Source organism: Dasypus novemcinctus, chromosome 28 (genome assembly GCF_030445035.2).
Source record: "Dasypus novemcinctus isolate mDasNov1 chromosome 28, mDasNov1.1.hap2, whole genome shotgun sequence".
NCBI classification, from domain to species: domain Eukaryota; kingdom Metazoa; phylum Chordata; class Mammalia; order Cingulata; family Dasypodidae; genus Dasypus; species Dasypus novemcinctus.
The window spans coordinates 22,361,842-22,380,555 of NC_080700.1; the positions used below are offsets into that span (position 1 = coordinate 22,361,842).

Below are 18,714 nucleotides of genomic sequence, written 5' to 3' on the forward strand. Positions count from 1 at the left end.
AGTCTGGGTAAGAAGTCTGAATTCCTGTGGCACTTAAAGTCTGTACCCAGTATTGACATGATTATATGTTGCCATATGTGTGTACCTTTCCATGTATGTGTGTATCTTGATACCTCTGGCAGTTTTATAAGCTCTATGCGTCTCCTATAGTGAGTGCCCAGTTCAGTGTATAGTCAATTAATGAATGTAGAACAAGAGGTTTTCCTGTATAAGTACTACTTACATAATTTAAATATAAAGAAGAATATATTGAATTCTTTTTTCATTGTGAATATTTCTTATTAGAGTAGCTTAGTTGCTGAAAACAGCACGATTTCTAGTGATTGCTGTAGAAGAATAAAAGCTAAAACTCCTAGGACTTCTATTAGAAATGTAAATCAGGTTTACATTTCTGTTAGAAATGTAAAACAGGTTGATATTACTCCAAGTGCTATGTGAAATATCATCTTCAATTTGCAACTCCAAAAGCTTTAATCTATGGTTGTGTGGTTCTACATGGTTCAGCAGTGCATTTTTACCTAAAATTAGAACAAAAAGATCAGCAGGTAAAAACTTCAGTACAACTGGAGAATTTTCTAGAAGTGTATCTCTGCTCTTAGTTTATGACAATACTGAGTGCTAACTCTATCTGCACAAATCCAGAAGGTTATTTGTGGCGATATCTTTTACTGGAAGAGGGGAATACAATTTTATGGGCATTATTTAGAGTTAGAGTTCTACTTTTATACCTAAAGATACAAAAAGTGAAAGGTATTTATTATGTGAAAAAATCGCCAAGCAAATACACAGTCCTGTTAGAAATGAGAGGAAAATGGTATTATAAGAAGATTTCTTTTTTTTTTTTCCTGCATGAAAATCTAAAAACCTGATCATGGAAAGAGGTAGAAGAGATAAAAGGAGAGAGAAGATATAGCAGAAATGATAGTCCCTCCACAATAATAGTTTTAGCTGGACACACAGCACACAGAATAAAGATATTTCCCAGCTGCCTTTGGGGCTGACCAAAGGGCCATATAACTAAATTTCTCTCCAATGGGCCATAAGTACAAGTGTTGGATGCCACTTTAGGATTTTGGCCTTTTAAGATAATGGGCATGTTTTCCCCTTCACTTTCTCCTCTTCTCCTAGTTGTAATGTGGATAAGATACAGAGGCATCTTGTACCATGTAGCTGAGGTTAACTACAGAAGCTGTGGTTCAGGGCTGTCATCACAGCTCAAGATTTTTATGGAAGAGAAGAACAAACTTCCATCTTTTAAGTCATTCCTGTTTTGGGTTTTGTTCACACACAGTGGAACTGATGTCCAAATAATGTAATGGAGTACACTAAAATCCATTTAGCTAGATAGGAATGGGAAGAGTTTTTTTTGTTTTTTTTTAAAAAATTGCTGAGTATAGTTACAGTGGACCCCAAAACTATTGTGCAATACAATCTGAATATGAATTTATCTGTCACTAAAAAGCTCCTATCAAGTAGCTCTTTTTCAGTTACCAGTCCAGAGTCCCCAGTGAATAAACTCCTTTGATCATTATTTAGAGAAATGCCTGTGTACCTGGTTAAGACAGTTTAGCTGTGAGAAACAGCAAGGTCCAATTCAACTGGCTAGAACAAAAAGGAAATGTATTATATCCCATAGTAATCAGTCCAACAGTAGATTGGCTTTAGAGCTGAATAATTAAGGAGCCCACTTAGGTGGAGAAGGTCCTAGTTCTTCTCAAAATCAATCACCAGTAAAGATCGGGGGATTAGCAGGACAGGCTTAGGCTACCCAGGATGCTCACTGACCCGGGAATCAGGTCACTTTCCAAAGAGGTGGACACTTGGAGGAAAAAAAAAATCAGTGTTCTGTAACAAGAAAAAGGGCAAATGGATGTCACAAGGGCAAACAGTATTGTCAACTACAACCGTATATGGCTACGCAAACCTAAAAGACAAGAAATCTAACAAGTGACTGGACAGATCTTCACTCTAGCTGGCCTGGTGGCCATGTGCTGTGGGTTGTGCTCTTTCAGTATAAGTAGTTCATTTGTACAAGCAAATAGCTTTTACTGTAGGTTTCCTGCTGGTTATTTTCTTAACTTTCTGAGATAGTTATCAGTGATGTTTAAAATGATGCTCAGAATGTTAAAAGCATATTCAGTCAGTGTTCTATTGAAATCATGTTTATCATTGAAGGTTTAGTGCTTAACTTAGATCTTATAATAATCAAATGAACTAAAAATATATACAGAGACATGCCTCCAAACACCAGTTTTGAGATTTTTTTTTTCATCTCTGCTACATTCCCAATGTAAAGCAGTTTCCATCCAGCCTGCTATGGGAAGTTCTGGGTCAATAGATTTAGTCTAACAAAGATCTTATCTACTTAATCTTATCTTATCTTTTTACTTCAACTTTGCTTATTGATTGAACAGCTTCTGCACTGTACAATAATATAATTCTGCTTATTCAAAGCCCAGCCATGTCTTCATATAAAAGAGTCTTTCAGAAGCTTACATTGATTTAGATTTATTTCCTTCCAAAGAGCAGCCATATTCTGAATATAGCTTTGCCATCCATTCCCTGTTTACTTGTAAAACCATTTATGTGATTGGTTTAAAAAAGGTTGATAAATAACTGGGCTATTTCTCTTCTAGAAGGCTTCTATTCCAAGCATTTCACATTCTTTAAAAAGCTCGCAAGTGAAACTCCATTTCCTTTCTGTGAAAGACAAACTTATAGGGTGATTGGACTCCTTATCTTTCCTCTTATCATTTCCTCCCCAATGATAGACGGTGGCAATATGCAGGCTTGAACACGTAGAGAGCAATGCTTTAAGTTCTTAGAAAGACATGATTCAAAAAATTTTATTACGTAATTTTCTAAAAGATTCTTTAGGGATGCATGACGCTCTGTAGGTGGAATGGGTTAAGTTTGGGTGGGTAGCTTTAGGAATAACTAATGGACCCGCTCTGAAAATTACGATCTGTCGGTTTAGCACTAACACCTTGAGAGGAACTGGAGGAAAATATCATTTAATGTTAAATTCTCAGACAGTCACTGCGAGCTGGACAATAACCAACATGGCTTTGTGAAGAAGAATGTGTGTCAGGAACAATATTATTGCTTTCTAAAAGAGAGTGATGGGCCGTGCGGATTGGGGAAAGCATTTGGCGCCTGCGTCTACAGAAAGGAGGGAGAAAATTGCTTTCTTTTTGGAAGTGCAGTAATAGGGCCACTCGACACATTCCTTCCTCGAGTGCATCTGATAGTGTTATGTTCCTCTGAAAGGGCTTTTTCTTCTCTTCATACTTCTTCTGTCCCTGGTTCACGAGTGGGTAGATGGGGCAAGCTTTACCCATCTGGCTGCTGCCTTAGCCAGGGGCATGCAGGCTTACTTGATTTTTACTTCTGCTTGAAAAAATGTTTAAATAAAATTGACACAAGAAACTCCTGCTTTCTATCCATATTATGTATTTTTAATGGACAGGTAAGAAAAAGGCTCATGCAGTTCTGCCAGGGATATTCTTAAGGGATGTAGAAGTCAAGGCCAGATTATCCTTTGAGTTTCCATTTTCAGGCCTCCTTCATTCTCAGCACTGAAAGGGCAAAAGAGATTCATCGAGAACCTCAACTGGCTGAACCCATGCCTTGGGTCTACTGAAATGCAAACCAGTGGAGGAAGGATAAGTGGACTGCCTCTCTTGGAACCTGTAGTGCATGTCCTTACAGATTCTTGGAGACCGCTGACAACGGATTCCTTGTGTTTTCACCCAGGCAAAGCCCTGTTCAGGAGTTTGTAGAGAACTCATCTAGTAATGTATAGTCTTGTCGGCATTTTTTCAACAGGATATTTGACAAGTAGTGAGAAATGAATGCTGCTATAGTGCTGAGAGTGCTCCTTTTGTTTGGGCCATACTGAAGTCGGTCTAAATTTCATTGAAAATGAAATTTTACCAGTAGTTACACTTAACGCTGACTTTGGTGTTCTTGTTTATTGCGGGGGTGAAAAGGGAAGGGCTGCGGCTTCCCTTTCATTCAACGTGATGAATCTACAGTGTCCTGAGCATTGTGCCCTTATATATAAAGGAGAGTTTGAGAAACGAAAACCACAATAATATACACTGCAAGAATGTAATTGTTAGGATACAGATATGTACAAAGTTCCAGGTCGGAATATATTTTCCTCTATATTCAGGAATTGCTTAAGCTCTTTAAAGATTAAACACGGAAAAAAATGACACACACCTATTTGCATATGGCTCTTCATGGCTCTTGGTGACATGTTTCACAGAACTTATTTTGAGAATGTAAATTAAATTTCCTAGCAGACTTCAGCCCCATTTTTCTTAAATATGTCATTCGATTTAATTGGTATGACAGGAGACGGTGGTCTATGCAAATTAAAAGCTTGAAAGAATGTCCAGCTGGACCACCTGCATCCTCTTGTGTCTCTGTGGGGACAGTTGTGAGGCTTTGCTGATTTGGTTTTATGCCCTTGGTGTCTGCCAGTGGAAGGTGTAGTACCTTTTCTGTGGTCTAATCTGAAGAAACAGTAGGCCTGAAACGGCATAAAATTCTACTGAATTTAATTATTGGTCACCTTGCTTTTACGCTTAACAAATAACATTATTCCTTTTATAAATACAAAGAGTTTTAATTAAGAAACAACAGTAGCTCAGAAGTTCAGATAATCCCTTATGTTATCCAAAATATATCTACCAAACTTGTGTTTAGAGACTGCAAACATTACAGAAAGTCATAACCTGCGAAGTACACGCTTCTGTCTCCGCATTCTCTACCCAAGGGCAACCACTGATAAAAGTCTCCTTAATTCTTTCCAGAAAATAGTTTATACATTTATGAGTATACGTCTTCTTTTTTTTCTATTTTCACCTAATTCTACCCATTAAAATTGTCCCATATCGGCACATATATTGACTTTGTTCTTTTTTAGCAGTGTATTGTATTCTCTTATACAGATATGTCAAAAAGCATTTAAACTCTATTAAGAAGAGAGAGATGATCCTTGTTAAGGCTGGAAAATTATAAATATTAACATAGGTGATACGGATTGAACTGTGTTCCTCCAGAAGCTATGCTCACGTCCTACCCTGAGGTCTTCTGAATGAGATCCTATTTGGAAAGAGATCTTTGAAGATGTCTTTAGTTAAGATGAGGCCAGACTGGGTAAGGGTGGGCCCTAATCTAGTCATACTACGGATTGCCCACAAGCAACCGCCAGTATCCTACAGACTTCAGAGGAAGCACAGTGCATTGGTTTGAAGCTGTAAGTACTCCAGAGTAGTATGTCCTTGAAGTTAATCCATTCCTGTGGGTGTGGACTGATAGTTAAGTATGACCTTTTGGTGAGTAGGACCTTAAGTTAAGATGTGGTCCACCTCATTCAAGGTAGCTCTTAATCCTCTTACTGGAATCCTTTTTAAGTGAGAGAGAGAGAGAGAGAGAGAGAGAGAGAGAGAGAGAGAGAGAGAGAGAGAGAGAGAGAGAGAGAGAGAGAGAGAGCACTACAGAAGCCATTAGCTGAAATCAGCAAAATCCAAAGAGAAGGGAGAGACCAGCAGATGCCACCATGTGCCTTGCCATGTGACAGAGCAGTCCAGGATCGCCGCAGCCAGTCTTTGGGAAGAAAACATTGCCTGATGATACTGCGATGTGAATGTTTTTCTCCATTCTCAAAACTGTTAAGCTTGTAAGCTAGTAAATTCCCATGTTAAATCCAGCACATCCATTGTATCTGCTTGGAGCAGATTCAGCAAATTAAAACACATGGTCCTGCTGACAACTTGATCTTTGACTTCTGGCCTCCAGGACCAGGAGATGAGAAATGTCTGTTGTTTTAAGTCCCTCAGTCTGTGGCACTTTGTTACAGCAGCCTTAGGAAACTAAGACAATAGGGTAAGTTATTTATATTCCAGGCAAACTAATTTTAAGCACCGGAGCCCAAAGACCTGAATCTGGATATAGATGAGGTAGACAAATTTCAAGTCTTAAAGGATAAAGTGAGTAATGAGCTATTATTGTACTTGCTAAAAATCTGAACCTGAATGTGACTAGAGAGTCAAGGCTACAGATAGGAACTGAGCTCCTCAAGCACCCAGGTAAGCTACACCAGCCCACGGGGCTCCACATCAGTGGAGCAGAGGTGCACAGTCTGAGCACAGCAAACTCCTTTTCTGACATTGTTAGGACTGTAGCTGGTTATGTGATTTTTAAAAAAATGGATTAATTCAGGGACTCATTAAAAAGTGATGCATTCATACCTAAAACCTTTTAACTCAAAATGCTTAAATGTAAGTTAATTTGCCAATTTAAAAAATGTAACACAAAGACCTTTTCTTTGAGTAATGAATCTCTGAATTAGATATCTTCTTTGTCTTTCCTGTATAAGCTATACCCATAAAACACCATACGATTTCCTATTTTCCTTTAAAAAATGAATTAAGAACAGGGACCCATTTTCAAATCAATCTGACTGCAGAACCGGCTCTATTTTTTAATTACTCCATCCTCATTTTTTATATTGCTTTTCTGAAACATAATATGGTAATTTTTTTTCTTGGGGTGAGAGGAGGAAGACTTAATTTGTAATTGTTTGGTTTATGTAATATTTAATGAAATTATAAAAAATAAACGAGGGTGAAAATGACAGAAACAGTTTTGAGAACAAACATAACTGACAGACTTTTAGTAGGCATGCCTCTCAAGTGGTGGGAGCAGAAGTTTGTCTCTCACCCACTAAGTGCGGGCGTTTTGGTGCTATGGGCATCTGTCAATGTGATTTACAGAGGGATTAAAGAGTACTCATTCATCTTCTGTGTGGGTTCTGTCTTGGTTATTTAAGAGAACTTCTACCATGATACATTATAATCATAAAAGCACTGTCTGGGCTCTCAGTTTCTCAATCGTATATTTGGGGATGTTCATAAAATGGTGACCAATGCAAATATTATGCTTGACAGGATATAGAATTATAAGATTTACCTGGAGTACTATGAGACAATAGCTATGGCATTTTATCTTGAGATCCTAGATCAAGGACCTGTGAAGAAGATATATAAAGTTAAGAGAGCAGAGATCAAGAGGCTTTGGTGAGGAGGATTTCTTTTGGAGAGAAGCATGCTGTGATGCTTACCCTTGACATAAGGGTGATGGGTGGTGGGGTACCTGCTCCTTATTTCATGTCTAGTGAAAGGAGCTCCTATGGCATCATGAGTTAGAGATGGATGGTATGGTAGATTGAATTATGTACTCCGGAAAAATATGTTCTTAATCTTAACCCCATCCTGCCAGTGTGAATCTACTGTAAATAGGATTTTTTGATGATGATATGTTTAGTTAAGTTGTGGCCAACTGAGTCAGGTTTGGTTTCATGTTAGTTTGACAGAGGGATGCCAATGCAAAGTACCAGAAATGGGTTGACTTTTATAATGGGAATTTTATTTGGGGTAAAAGCTTACAGTTCTGAGGTCAAGAAATGTCTAAATTAAGACACATTTGGAGATGCTTTCTCACCAAAGTCAAGTACTGGTGACCCTGATGTCCGGCCATGTGGCAATCAGATATATGGCAGGGCCCGTCTCCTCAGCCTTGAGCTACTTCTTGAACCCAGCTGCTCAGGGTCTCTTTCTGTGCCTCTCTCTGCTGATTCCAGGCTCTGGATCTCTCTCAGTCTCTCGGCCTTTCTGCAGCTGTAGGTGAAACTGGGGCGCTCTCTCTCACGTGGCTGGATCACAATGGCAGAGCTCTTTTTCCCATGTGTCTAGTTCTGTATTTCCATTTCCATAAAGCACCACTAAGAGGGTGGAGACTCAACTTGAGTCATGCCTCACTGATGCAGTCCAATCAAAAGGACCTCATATCCATCGAAATGGAATAGTTTAAGAATGTATATATATATATTTTTGGATCCACCAGATTCAAACTATTATAGCCTTTAATGAGGATTGCTGGAGTCTTTTATAAGCAGAATGAAATTCAGTCTGAGAGAGAGAGGAAGCCATGGGGAGCAGTGAAAAGTTGGAAGTCAACAGAATCTGGAAGAAAAAGGAAAAAACCCTGCCACATGCACTACCATGTGACAAATAAAGCCAAGGACCAAGGATTGCTAGCAGCCAGTTCCAGAATGCCATAGTTTTCAGGGAGAAAGGAGCACCTTGCTGATACCTCAATTCTGGACTTCTCCTAGCTTCAGAAGTGTGAGTCAACAAATTCCCAATGTTTTAGCCAGCCCACTATATGCATTTGTTTTAGCACCTGGGAAATTATTATGTCTGCTGTGATGGAGAAGGAGCATTGCTTCTATGTTGGGACCAGCTGGCACTCCCACAAGGCATGAGGGTTTCCAGTGGACCACATATGGTCTCTGTGTAAGTGAGAGGTGGCAAGAGAGTTACACTGGGCTTTGTCATCTGGGTGACTTAGAAGGGTGACTGGTTCCCAGCAGGGGGCTGGAGGTAAAATAACTGGATTCCTAGGGGCTGAGGAAGGAGTAAGCAACCAGTAGAATGGAGTGTGCTCAACCATCAGTAATGGGGCCGGAGAAGAATTTTCAAGAGTGTCCATAAGATAAAAGTATCCTGGAAACATCTGCCAGGTCTAGAGTCTCTGAAAGTTCCTACAGTGCTCACTGAGTCAATTTCCTAACCCTTACCTGTCTTTTCTTCTGCTGCCATCCTAGTAGGATTGCAAACCTTGGCTGCCAAGCTAGCTGAGAACTTACCACCCCACGTGTCCAGGACATGTGGCCAGACCTCAGGAGCCAAGTGGAGAAGATTTAATGTTGAATCACATTTCTTATCTGCTACAGGGCATGTTTAGTGAATTGAGATTGCATTTGTAAATAGACTCTAGGGCTTTTTATTACTTATGAGTAACCAAATATCATAAAGCCTGAATTTTGATCGAGGAAGAGGGAAGATTACCCTAGCTGAATGAATTTTAAAAGGAAATAGGAGAACAAATAAACTGCCTTATAATCATACCCCATAATCCTAAATATATATAATACTATGAAAGATGAAGCAAGAATCAGAGAGAGCAATGAATAAGCTAGAAAATACAATGTCAGATCGATGAGGTCATCTTCTAAAGGCATCATGAGGGGAAAATGAGAAACCAACACACGGGAAGGAAAGATGGCCGTCATGACCTAGACAGGTCTCTAGGAGGGATGGACCCCACAGGTGCTGGTGTACAGGAGAGATCACCAAGAAAAATACAGAGCTCGAGGGAGTCAGAAGGAGGAGAACATTTTGCATTTCTGGGAGGCTTCTACCACCAGATGAATTAAACCAAAGAAACAGTGGGAAATAAAAAATAATTAGTATAATGAGATGGAGCGTAAAAGCTGCTGTCCGCAAGAACTCCAAGGACCTCTGGACAGGAGAGAGGAAGAGTGGACAGCTATGCAGAATGCCAAGTAAAGGAGCTAAAATTGGCCACATATGGGAGAGGAGCCCCACCAGGCTAGTGGCAGCAGAAGGGGCCCAAGTTCTGCATTGTTATGATAGCTCTTGTCAATATGCAAAAGCAATTCGTTGAAGAAAACAAACCACAAAAATTAAAACCCCAAGATTTCTTTGCCATATCATAATGTTCTTATGCAGTTATAATTTAATGACCAACAAATATTGATACCCAATATGTGAACACCCATTTATTGTCATATGATTTATTCCGTGAGATTTTTCTGTGAAATTATTCAATGAACTTTTAAGATCTTGTGATCTTTTAGTAGGGACCATTTGAAAATGAGCTACTAACCACACATAATCATAACATTTCAAACCTTCTTCTCTAATGGATCTTAAACCCATTACAAAGTGTCAATAGCAGCCTTAGAAAAAGATTTCTCTGTAAGAACATAGAGCCTCAAAAGTACCTTTGAGACAAATATGGCATACAATTTTTTAAAATCATGCTTTTGTTAGTTCTTTACAAAGAGGAAAAAGTACTGCGGGTCTAATGGTTCTGCTCCTTGGTTCTCATTAGCTTATTATAACTGTGGTCTGCTTTCAGCAATATGCACGTATAATCATCAAGTCAACGACTTGACTCTCAAGTGAGTACATTAAACACCTGTCCTACAAATTGTACCTCACACCAAAGGTGGTTTTTGCTCAGAACAGTTTGGGAGGTGCAGTTTGTGGTTTCTGAATTGTTCAGGCAAAATGCACACTTGTATAGGGAAAGAAGTGAGTCCTACAGAAATCTTTTAGCCTACTTCAACTTCTGTTTGCAAACAATTGGAAAGGCCATCTCTGCTCAGCCTGTCTGCCCCACTTCAACCCTAGCCCAGCCGACAGTCCTTGGGAACCGTGGTGCACAGAACCTCACTGCAGACAATGCTGTTCTCTCCTACTGTAATCAGGAAGATGCTCCAATGTCTGGAGAGATTTTTCTCCTTAACGGGAGCTGAAGAGGTCAGTGCACTTGAATTTGTGATACAGGAAACTCTGAGTTTGCGAATGCTACTCTGTGAATGATGGCCTCGTCTCTCTCCAGACCAGCACTGCCTAATAGACATTCCTGTGATGACAAAAATGGGCCACATCTCCACTGTCCAATATAGCAGCCACTTGGGCACTTGAAATGTGACTATTGTGACAGAAGAACAAAATGTTCAGTTTTATTTATTTATTTATTTATTTATTTTTAATAACCACGTGTTATTTTATTTTTTAATAACTACGTGTTATTAGTGCCATATTGGAAAGCACAACCCTAGACAGAGCTCAGAGCCGGATCAAAATAAATGCATGGAAACGATAGTATGAGTTGAAATCTGTTTGTTTCGTATTGTTCTGAGCTATCCTTCAGTTGGTAGAGCTAAAGAAGACATCTCCATTCAATTTGCCACCAAATTGATTTCCTAACACATTATTCAAAGAGGCTGATCTTATAATTTCCAAAGAGTGTAATTATTTCATACTTCCTTTTATTTCAACAAAAATTGGTTAAAGACAACTGGAATGGTCAGTTGTCTCCATTGGATTAGAAAATATATGTTGCAAATCGCAGAATACTTTCTAGGAACACTTGCCAATTGATAAATATTTTCCAGAGGAATGGTATGCAGAACTTGTTTGTACAATTTGTGAACTGTTTCTTTAATTAAAATAGTCTCCCAAGCTTTCTGTCTTGGCACTTCAAGCTGTCTCACAGGCAGAAAGTCTAGCAAGACTTATTTCCAATCTGCAAATGAGCCAATTTTATAGTTTAAATTAGATTTTTGGACACATGTCAAATAAAGATGGAATGCTTATTTTTGACATTTCATAACATTAACTTTCTTTTTAAGATACTTTGATAATGAACATCTTGAATATCAAAAATAATTTGTCAACAAGATATGATTCCATTAACTACATGCTAGAATGTCCAGGCAGTTGAGGCAAGCCAGGTCTGCTCACAGACTGGGGCTTAATGCTTTCAACCTTGAAAATGTCATGATATAAAATTGCATATATTTGGAGTCTAGATTTTAATCTCTGGTCTTTAAAAAAATGAGATGGAATATATTTTTCAAAACATTTCAGTATAATTCAATGAAATTATATATTGTTATAAAAATTAAAATATCCTAAAAGAATAGGAAAAGTAACCATTTTCTTTAAATTTTATTATTTAATATTGACTATCTGCTTGCTTTCTATTTCTGACCTCCACATAATGAAAAAATAAGGGTTCTACAACTATTTATTAAGTTTTCAACTCCAATAATTAGATTTTCGAGTGAAAGTCTCAATTTCACCATTTGTCTTCATCGATTCCTTTCCTATGTAAAGGGTGAAAATGGAGTTTTAGCTCTCATTTAACTAAAATCTTAATTCTATTAAGTAGTTCAAAATCACAATTTTTTCAACGAAACGTATAATAATTTCTTTGCACATCATAGGTCACACCATACAAACTAGATGCAGGTTTTCTACAGCCTCAAATTTATACAATTTTTGAGATCCTCTTTAAGAAAAACAATTCAAGAATACAAACTTGGTTAAGAGGACTTGGAAGGGTCCTGTACAGTGAGGAACCTGGTACTTAAGCTTCATTAGCTTCCCGATAAATCTGCCTCTGAGTAATACAACACTACTCGTTAAATGAAGGACTGTAAAATTCCTTATGTAATTCTATCTAATTACCTTAATTTATGATCAGCATAATGAATTTTAAAAATCTCCTGCTTTCATTTGAATGTATGCTTTTATTTTTGCAGTTGTTATTAAATCTTGTCCCTGCTCCTCTAATTTAAAACAGGAAAACTCATTTAACTCTGAGTATTATCTTAAGAAATTATCTCCTAGACATATAATATCCTAAGACAAAACTAAATAAGATAAGGATGTTTTATTTATAGGGAACTCACAAGGTTTGACTGCCATAGCTTTCTGCATTCCTGGGTCAGTGAGTATAATATATTCCATATTTTGTTGCTGTTTTCCAGTATTAAACATGTCAACATTTTACATCGGAATCATAAAAGTTAGTGAGATAGTTCTGATGAATAGCAATAAGGCCAGAAAAAGAATAATGCATAATAGGCGTTCTTCTGGAAATCAATTAAAATTTTTATGAGCAGTGGTAAAAACATGATCAAGGGTTAGCAGAGAGCGAGGTCAGACTATCTGATCCCTAAATAGAGTCTTCATTGGGTTCTATCACTGTAAAAATAAAGTAAGACATTTTATACATCAGAATGTACACAACTCTTTATTTCATACTGTTACTTTGGATCAGGCATATAAACTCTGTAATTTTGCAATATTTCCAGGTTCCTAACTGACTTTTTTGTGAATCTCTGAAAAGAGGATATTACGGGGTTCTGAATTATGTACTATGTGTGCTATTAAACACTTTACATTGTATTAGTATGCATAGGTGTTTAAATTTTTTTTTGAAGGAACTTTTGCTGAGGCAAGGTGAACAATTCCAACATTGGGGTAAATGATGATTAATATTTGAAAATAAAATTGATAGTTTACTTATGTGACTTCTGCATTGTTAAGATGCATTCATTTGTTTGTTCATTCAATGAGTGCCAAACCTCAAATCTATGAATTCATTGAGGACTAAGACGTGTTGGAGTGAAATATGAAGACATGAAACAGCTATAACACGTGAACTTATATCCTGAGATGTGGTACTTTCTCTAAAATAATTCTTTATAATGGTAATAAAAATCTGTAACTATCAAACTTCTATCAGACCTTTCCAAGATGGACTGAAGTTATCATTTAAAAGGAAATCCTTGTCTTCCTTTGTTAGCTAATGTATACCACTCTCTGGGTAACAGCTAAAGTCAGTGATATAGAAAGCAAAACGCCAGGTAATCTGATTTTCTGATGCACATTACTATGTGTTTGAACAAGAGAATCATAAGTACTAGCCTCAGCACTTATTTTATTTTTTTACACTTTAAAAAGTAAAGTTAATAGATCAAAAAGAACAATACATTAAAAACCATAAAAACCATAAAAAACATGAGGTTCCCATATACCCCACTCCCCACGCCCCCACCCCATCATTTTTGTAAATTGTATTTTTTTGAAGATCTATACATCACACAAAGTTACATTAAAAATATAAGAGGTTCCCGTATACCCCCCTTCCCCCCCCCACTCCTCCCACACCAACAACCTCTCCCATCATTGTGGCACACTCAACACACTCGGTGAACACATTTTGGAGAACTGCTGCACCACATGGATTATAGTTCACATTGTAGTTCACACTCTCCCCTAGTACATTCAGTGGCTTATGGCAGGATATATAATGTCCTGCTTCTGTCCCTGCAATATCATTTAGGACAACTCCAAGTCCCAAAAATGCCCCCACATCACATCTCTTCTTCCCTCTCCCTGCCCTCAGCAACTACTGTGGCCACTTTCTCCACCTCAATGCTCAGAACCTATTTTAAAGCCAAGCCAATCAAAACACTGGCGCCTGTTTCATCAGATGGAAACAATATTCAACAACAGTTATCGATGGATGGAGGGTCATGTAGGCACATGAGTAAAAGTTTAGAACCCAGTGAGTAGAAAGTTAGAACCATCTTGCGGCAGTTGGAGATTATTTTGAATCCCCAAAAGAGAAAGACTGGGTTTGTAAATGAATCTCTTCCTCTGGGTGTGATACCCTTTGATTATGTTAAATTCATTTGAGGGGTCTTTGATCTAACAGATCACCCTGTTTAGATTGAGTTAGAGCTTTTTGATTCGACTACATCAGTAAGGCGTGACTCAGGTTGGGTCCCTGACCCCTTGCTGGGTCTCACAGTCACAGGGACAGACAGACCCTAGAAGACACACAGAGGAGAGAACTTGGTCATTTCTGTTCCTGCCATGTGACAGAAAGTAGAAGACTCAAACAGCTAGAGCCCCGGGAGAGCTGAACCATTTGCTTGGTAGCTTACCGCTGGCCTTGAGGCAAGACTGATAGACGAAATCCTGAGAGACAAGCCTTATGCCAGCCTGCTGCTGAGAACAGGAAGAAGCTGGGCCCATGGAGCCCCAAGCAGAAGAGGAGGCACAGAGGGGAAGGCTGAAACCCAGTGGAGGTCGTCCGCCATCTTGCTTCAACACATGGCAGTTGACTTTGGTGAGAAAGTACCTCTTATGGTACCTTGAGGTGGACTTTCCACAACCTTGGGACTGTAAGTGTTTACCCCATATAAATACCCTTTATGAAAGTCAACAGATTTCTGATACTTGACATCAGCACCCCTTTGGCAGACTATTACACATCTTGAGCCTGGAGCTCAATATACAGGTGTGTCTCAGTTCTGAAAATGGGTAGCAAGGGACATATCAGAAGGTACCAAAGTCTTAATTTTTAGATTCCATGAATGACAGGGAATTTAATTCTTAACTTTTAAATGCATGAGATCCTTTTTTTGTAACATCAAACACTTCTTAGATATCCATATAATTAAGAGAGTATTTTTGAATCTGTTGATAATTGAGGGAAAATATAGGCACAGGTGGATTTACAGATATATTACAATAAACCTACAAACTACGGAATGAAAACCACTGCGTTTACTGATGTTTAGGGTTTCTTCCACATCTAAGACCTCTGAGTCTTCTGAAGCTACTGTTGGCTTTCCTTGAAACATTGTGTAGGCTCTCACAACTTCCCAAGGCAGCCCATTTTGTTGCTAGTTGTCCATGGTATTACAGCAAATACTAAGCAGACATTCACCTTCCTATAACGCTTATTTATTGGACCATGTTCTGCCTCTAAAAAAACATATTCTAACCATGCTTCCTTTGACACAGTGTCTTTCTATTACCATCCTTAAATCCAGAAAAGATTGGCAGCTTAAAACGATGTACAAACCACAGCAGATCAGCATACATTAGAAGAAGGGGAGAAGAAACAAGAAGCAATGTTAGCCCAGGAAATGAGCTTCAAAATCCATTCTATTAATGGTCTATGTATGCTATAGATTGCTTGTAAATATGATCCTAGATTATCTAGCAGCCATCTTGAAGACAGAAAGCTTATCAGTTGCACAATTAAAAGTGCCCTTAAGGACAATTTTTGTTAGGACATGCCTAAGTATTCCTGTTTCTCAGATCAGACAGGGTTATCCACTATGGTTCCTCATAGAAAAAATACTTGTGATAATCTGGAACAAAAATTTATAAAGGACATAGCAATAAATTTCATGTATAATGACATACAATATAAATAAGTGGTGTTACGCCAAACAGTCCTTTGAGGGGCTAAAAGACTGGGTATCAGATACCTAATTCTCTGTTGCTGATATGGCTTGATCCAGAGGCATATTTTAGAATATTTGGAAGAGTGGACAAAATGCATGCCCAGTAAGCAATTTTTTCTTGGATACTGGGCCCCTTCAGGTGAGCCTTTGATAAGCATCGATTCAGCTTTTGATTAAATATTAAGTAAGTATACATGTAACCTACACTGGCACTGTTCTGAGTATTTTACACCTATTAACTCATTTAATATTCACCATAATCTTACAGTGTTTGATTATACAGCCCATTTTACAGATGAAAAACTGAGACACAGAAAGGTTAAGACTGATAGTAGTTGGTGGAGCCAAGAATTTAACTTATGGCACTCAACCCAACCTTCTTTTAACCACTGTGTTGGGTCAACATCCTTTTGTGAAAGTTAATGATTTGAAGAACTGTGATGATGAGGTCAACTCATCACGGCTAAGAAACAAGCCAAAACAATGGGAACTGCTGTCGACCTGAAAACAAGTATGGAGATGGGAGTGAAAAGGCCAGGATGGAAAGGAAAAGCACCAAGTACACACATACTTTAGAAGACCGTGTCTCTTCAATCTCATTTCAACTCCTTTAAATTACAAGCTGTGGTGGTTTAAAATATGCCCGCAAACTCTTTGACAACCTTTCTTTCACAACGGAGCCTAATTCCCTTCCCTTTGAAGGTGGACCCAGAGTAGGTCATAAATGCCCCGTGGCTTCCTCTGTGCCCTCTCTCTTGGATCACTGCTTAGGGGAAGCTAGCTGCCACTGTGAAGACAAACAGTCTAAGAAGCCGGCTGCTTGGTGAGGACCAGAGGCTCTCTGCAGACGGCCAGCAGGGAGCCCAGACCTCTGTTGCTAAAGTCATGCAAGGCTATGTTGGGAGGGGATCATCCAGCCCCTGCCAAGTCTTGGGATCACTGTAGCACTGGCCAGAGGGACTGAGCCAGAGGCACCCAGTGAAGCTGTTCCTGGACTCCTGACCCTCAGAAACTCTGTGAGATAATATGTGTTTATTGTATTAAACTGTTAAAATTTAGGGGAGTTATGCTCAGTTGACAACCAGCACACAATCCAACCAACAAACCTCCAAAAAGAACAAAGCAGGATAAATCAAAATAAAATGACAAACCATCATTTAGGATTTCCAAAGGACAAAGGAAAACCCTGAATCTTATCCCCTCTTTAGATAAGGTTTGACATCAAATTCCCTTAACCCAAAGACATGAAAAGAGTTCAATTCACTTTCAAAGTAGTTTTCCATGATCTGCGCTTAAAGACGTAAGTAACTTACCTACAAGGTCGTGTTAGGTGAAAAGGGGAATGGAAAGGTGTTTACAATTGACATTAACATAAAATCTTCTTAAAGCAAGGTGAACAACAGACTGCAAGGATGGGCCAAAGAAAGTCTCCACCTCATCAAGAAAGTAAAAATCTTAAAATCCAGCCTGAGAGAATGGAACAGCAGTAGGCAGTAGCAGGCAGAAGCCCACAATTAGTTAAAAACCACTGGAACTCATTTTAGAGGAAGCATCTCTAGCATCGTGATCCCAGCATTTGGCAGCCTCATGCCACACACAATCAGAGCAGATTACACAGTAAATGAGGATGACTAAAGCTGAAGACGCAGTGTGATTTCCATCATTTCTAGGGATGGCAAAAATTACTTGAGTTTTCATTCGAATGCAATCACAAGTATTAATCCATGGGTATTTTCCTTGCATTTAGACTTTTATTGTATCTCATTATTTTTCAACTTCCACTTCCTCTGCATTATAGCCCAACCCAGGGTTCTGTATAGCCCGCTTCGTGGACAGAGAGGAAGCTTTAGTAAAGATGACAGATGCCAATTTATGTATGTATAGAAAAATAGTAGACCTGGTTATATGGTTCTGTTAGCAATGCCCCTTCTTCCACAAAGCTCACAAAGTTTCCGTTTCAGAAAGAAATGTTTTCCCATCAAAATTCAATAGCCCCTTTTATAAGCACATATACTTTCTTCCTTTTCCGGCTTGCATTAAATTTAATACCAGGATTATTATCCATTTATCATTCAACCTGTAATTTAGTAAGCCTTTTTGGGTTTGAGCTATGCTTCCCTCACCCCTTTACCTTCTGCTTGCAGCTATACATTTATTCAAGAAGCTGTCTAGGTCATACGGTTTGACCTCTTAGAGCAAACATTTTCCATGTTTCTTATTCTGCTTCCCTAAGAGGCACCATTAGTTTTGTTCATCTCTATTTAAAATGATTTTTATGGCACAGTAAAATTTCAAGTTTTCCATATTCATCTTCATTTTATTTCTTGAACTACTTTGGCAAACAATGTCACTAAGATATCACTGATGGCGAGTGCTCTTTCTTCTTCACACCTGTCTGCTTAAAGACAACCCTGAGGAAATACATTTTTTGCTCTGAATCTGCTGAGCACTGGAGGAAAAGTTAAAAGTCTCGTCTAGTGATTCACAGGATCTTAGGGTAAATACCGTGAGAAGCAATTAGAGCATAAGATCTTAATATAGCTTTTTTTCCCCAAAATAAATATATATTTCATATCTGAGGTCCTATATAAGGGTTTTAAAATCCCTTTCCTTATATATGTGCTCAAAGATGTCTGCATTCAAAGAGAAAATTAAAACAAAAATCGAATCTCCGCCATTTTGGACAATAAACAACGCCCATTGGTGTGGCCTGTACTTACCCCACAGCCCAGACTGTTGCCCCCTTCACAGGTGATTTTCCTCACTTCTGGCTCAGGAAGCAAGCCTGCTCCACAGCCAGGGCTGGGGCACAGCACACCCCCCATTTGTAGCACACACTCTTCAGCACCATACTGCTGGTACCGGTTATACTGCAAAAAACAAAATAATGTTTGTAATGGTCCAAATCATGCCTGCTACAAAGACATGTTCAAGTCCTAATCCCAGGTCCTGTGGATACAAGCCCATTTGTAAATAGGCTCATTGAA

The 18,714-nt window shown here is 38.6% G+C and overlaps 1 protein-coding gene across 7 annotated transcripts in view; it reads right to left on the minus strand.

Moving 5' to 3' along the window:
• Positions 1 to 18,714, minus strand: part of PRKN (parkin RBR E3 ubiquitin protein ligase) — a 1,534,725-nt gene that overhangs the window by 231,708 nt on the left and 1,284,303 nt on the right. For all 7 annotated transcript variants that reach the window (XM_058289661.2, XM_058289664.2, XM_058289660.1 and 4 more), the window contains one exon: positions 18,448 to 18,597. In XM_058289661.2, the coding sequence (XP_058145644.1) occupies positions 18,448 to 18,597 (150 nt within the window). The remainder of the gene's footprint in view (positions 1 to 18,447; positions 18,598 to 18,714) is intronic.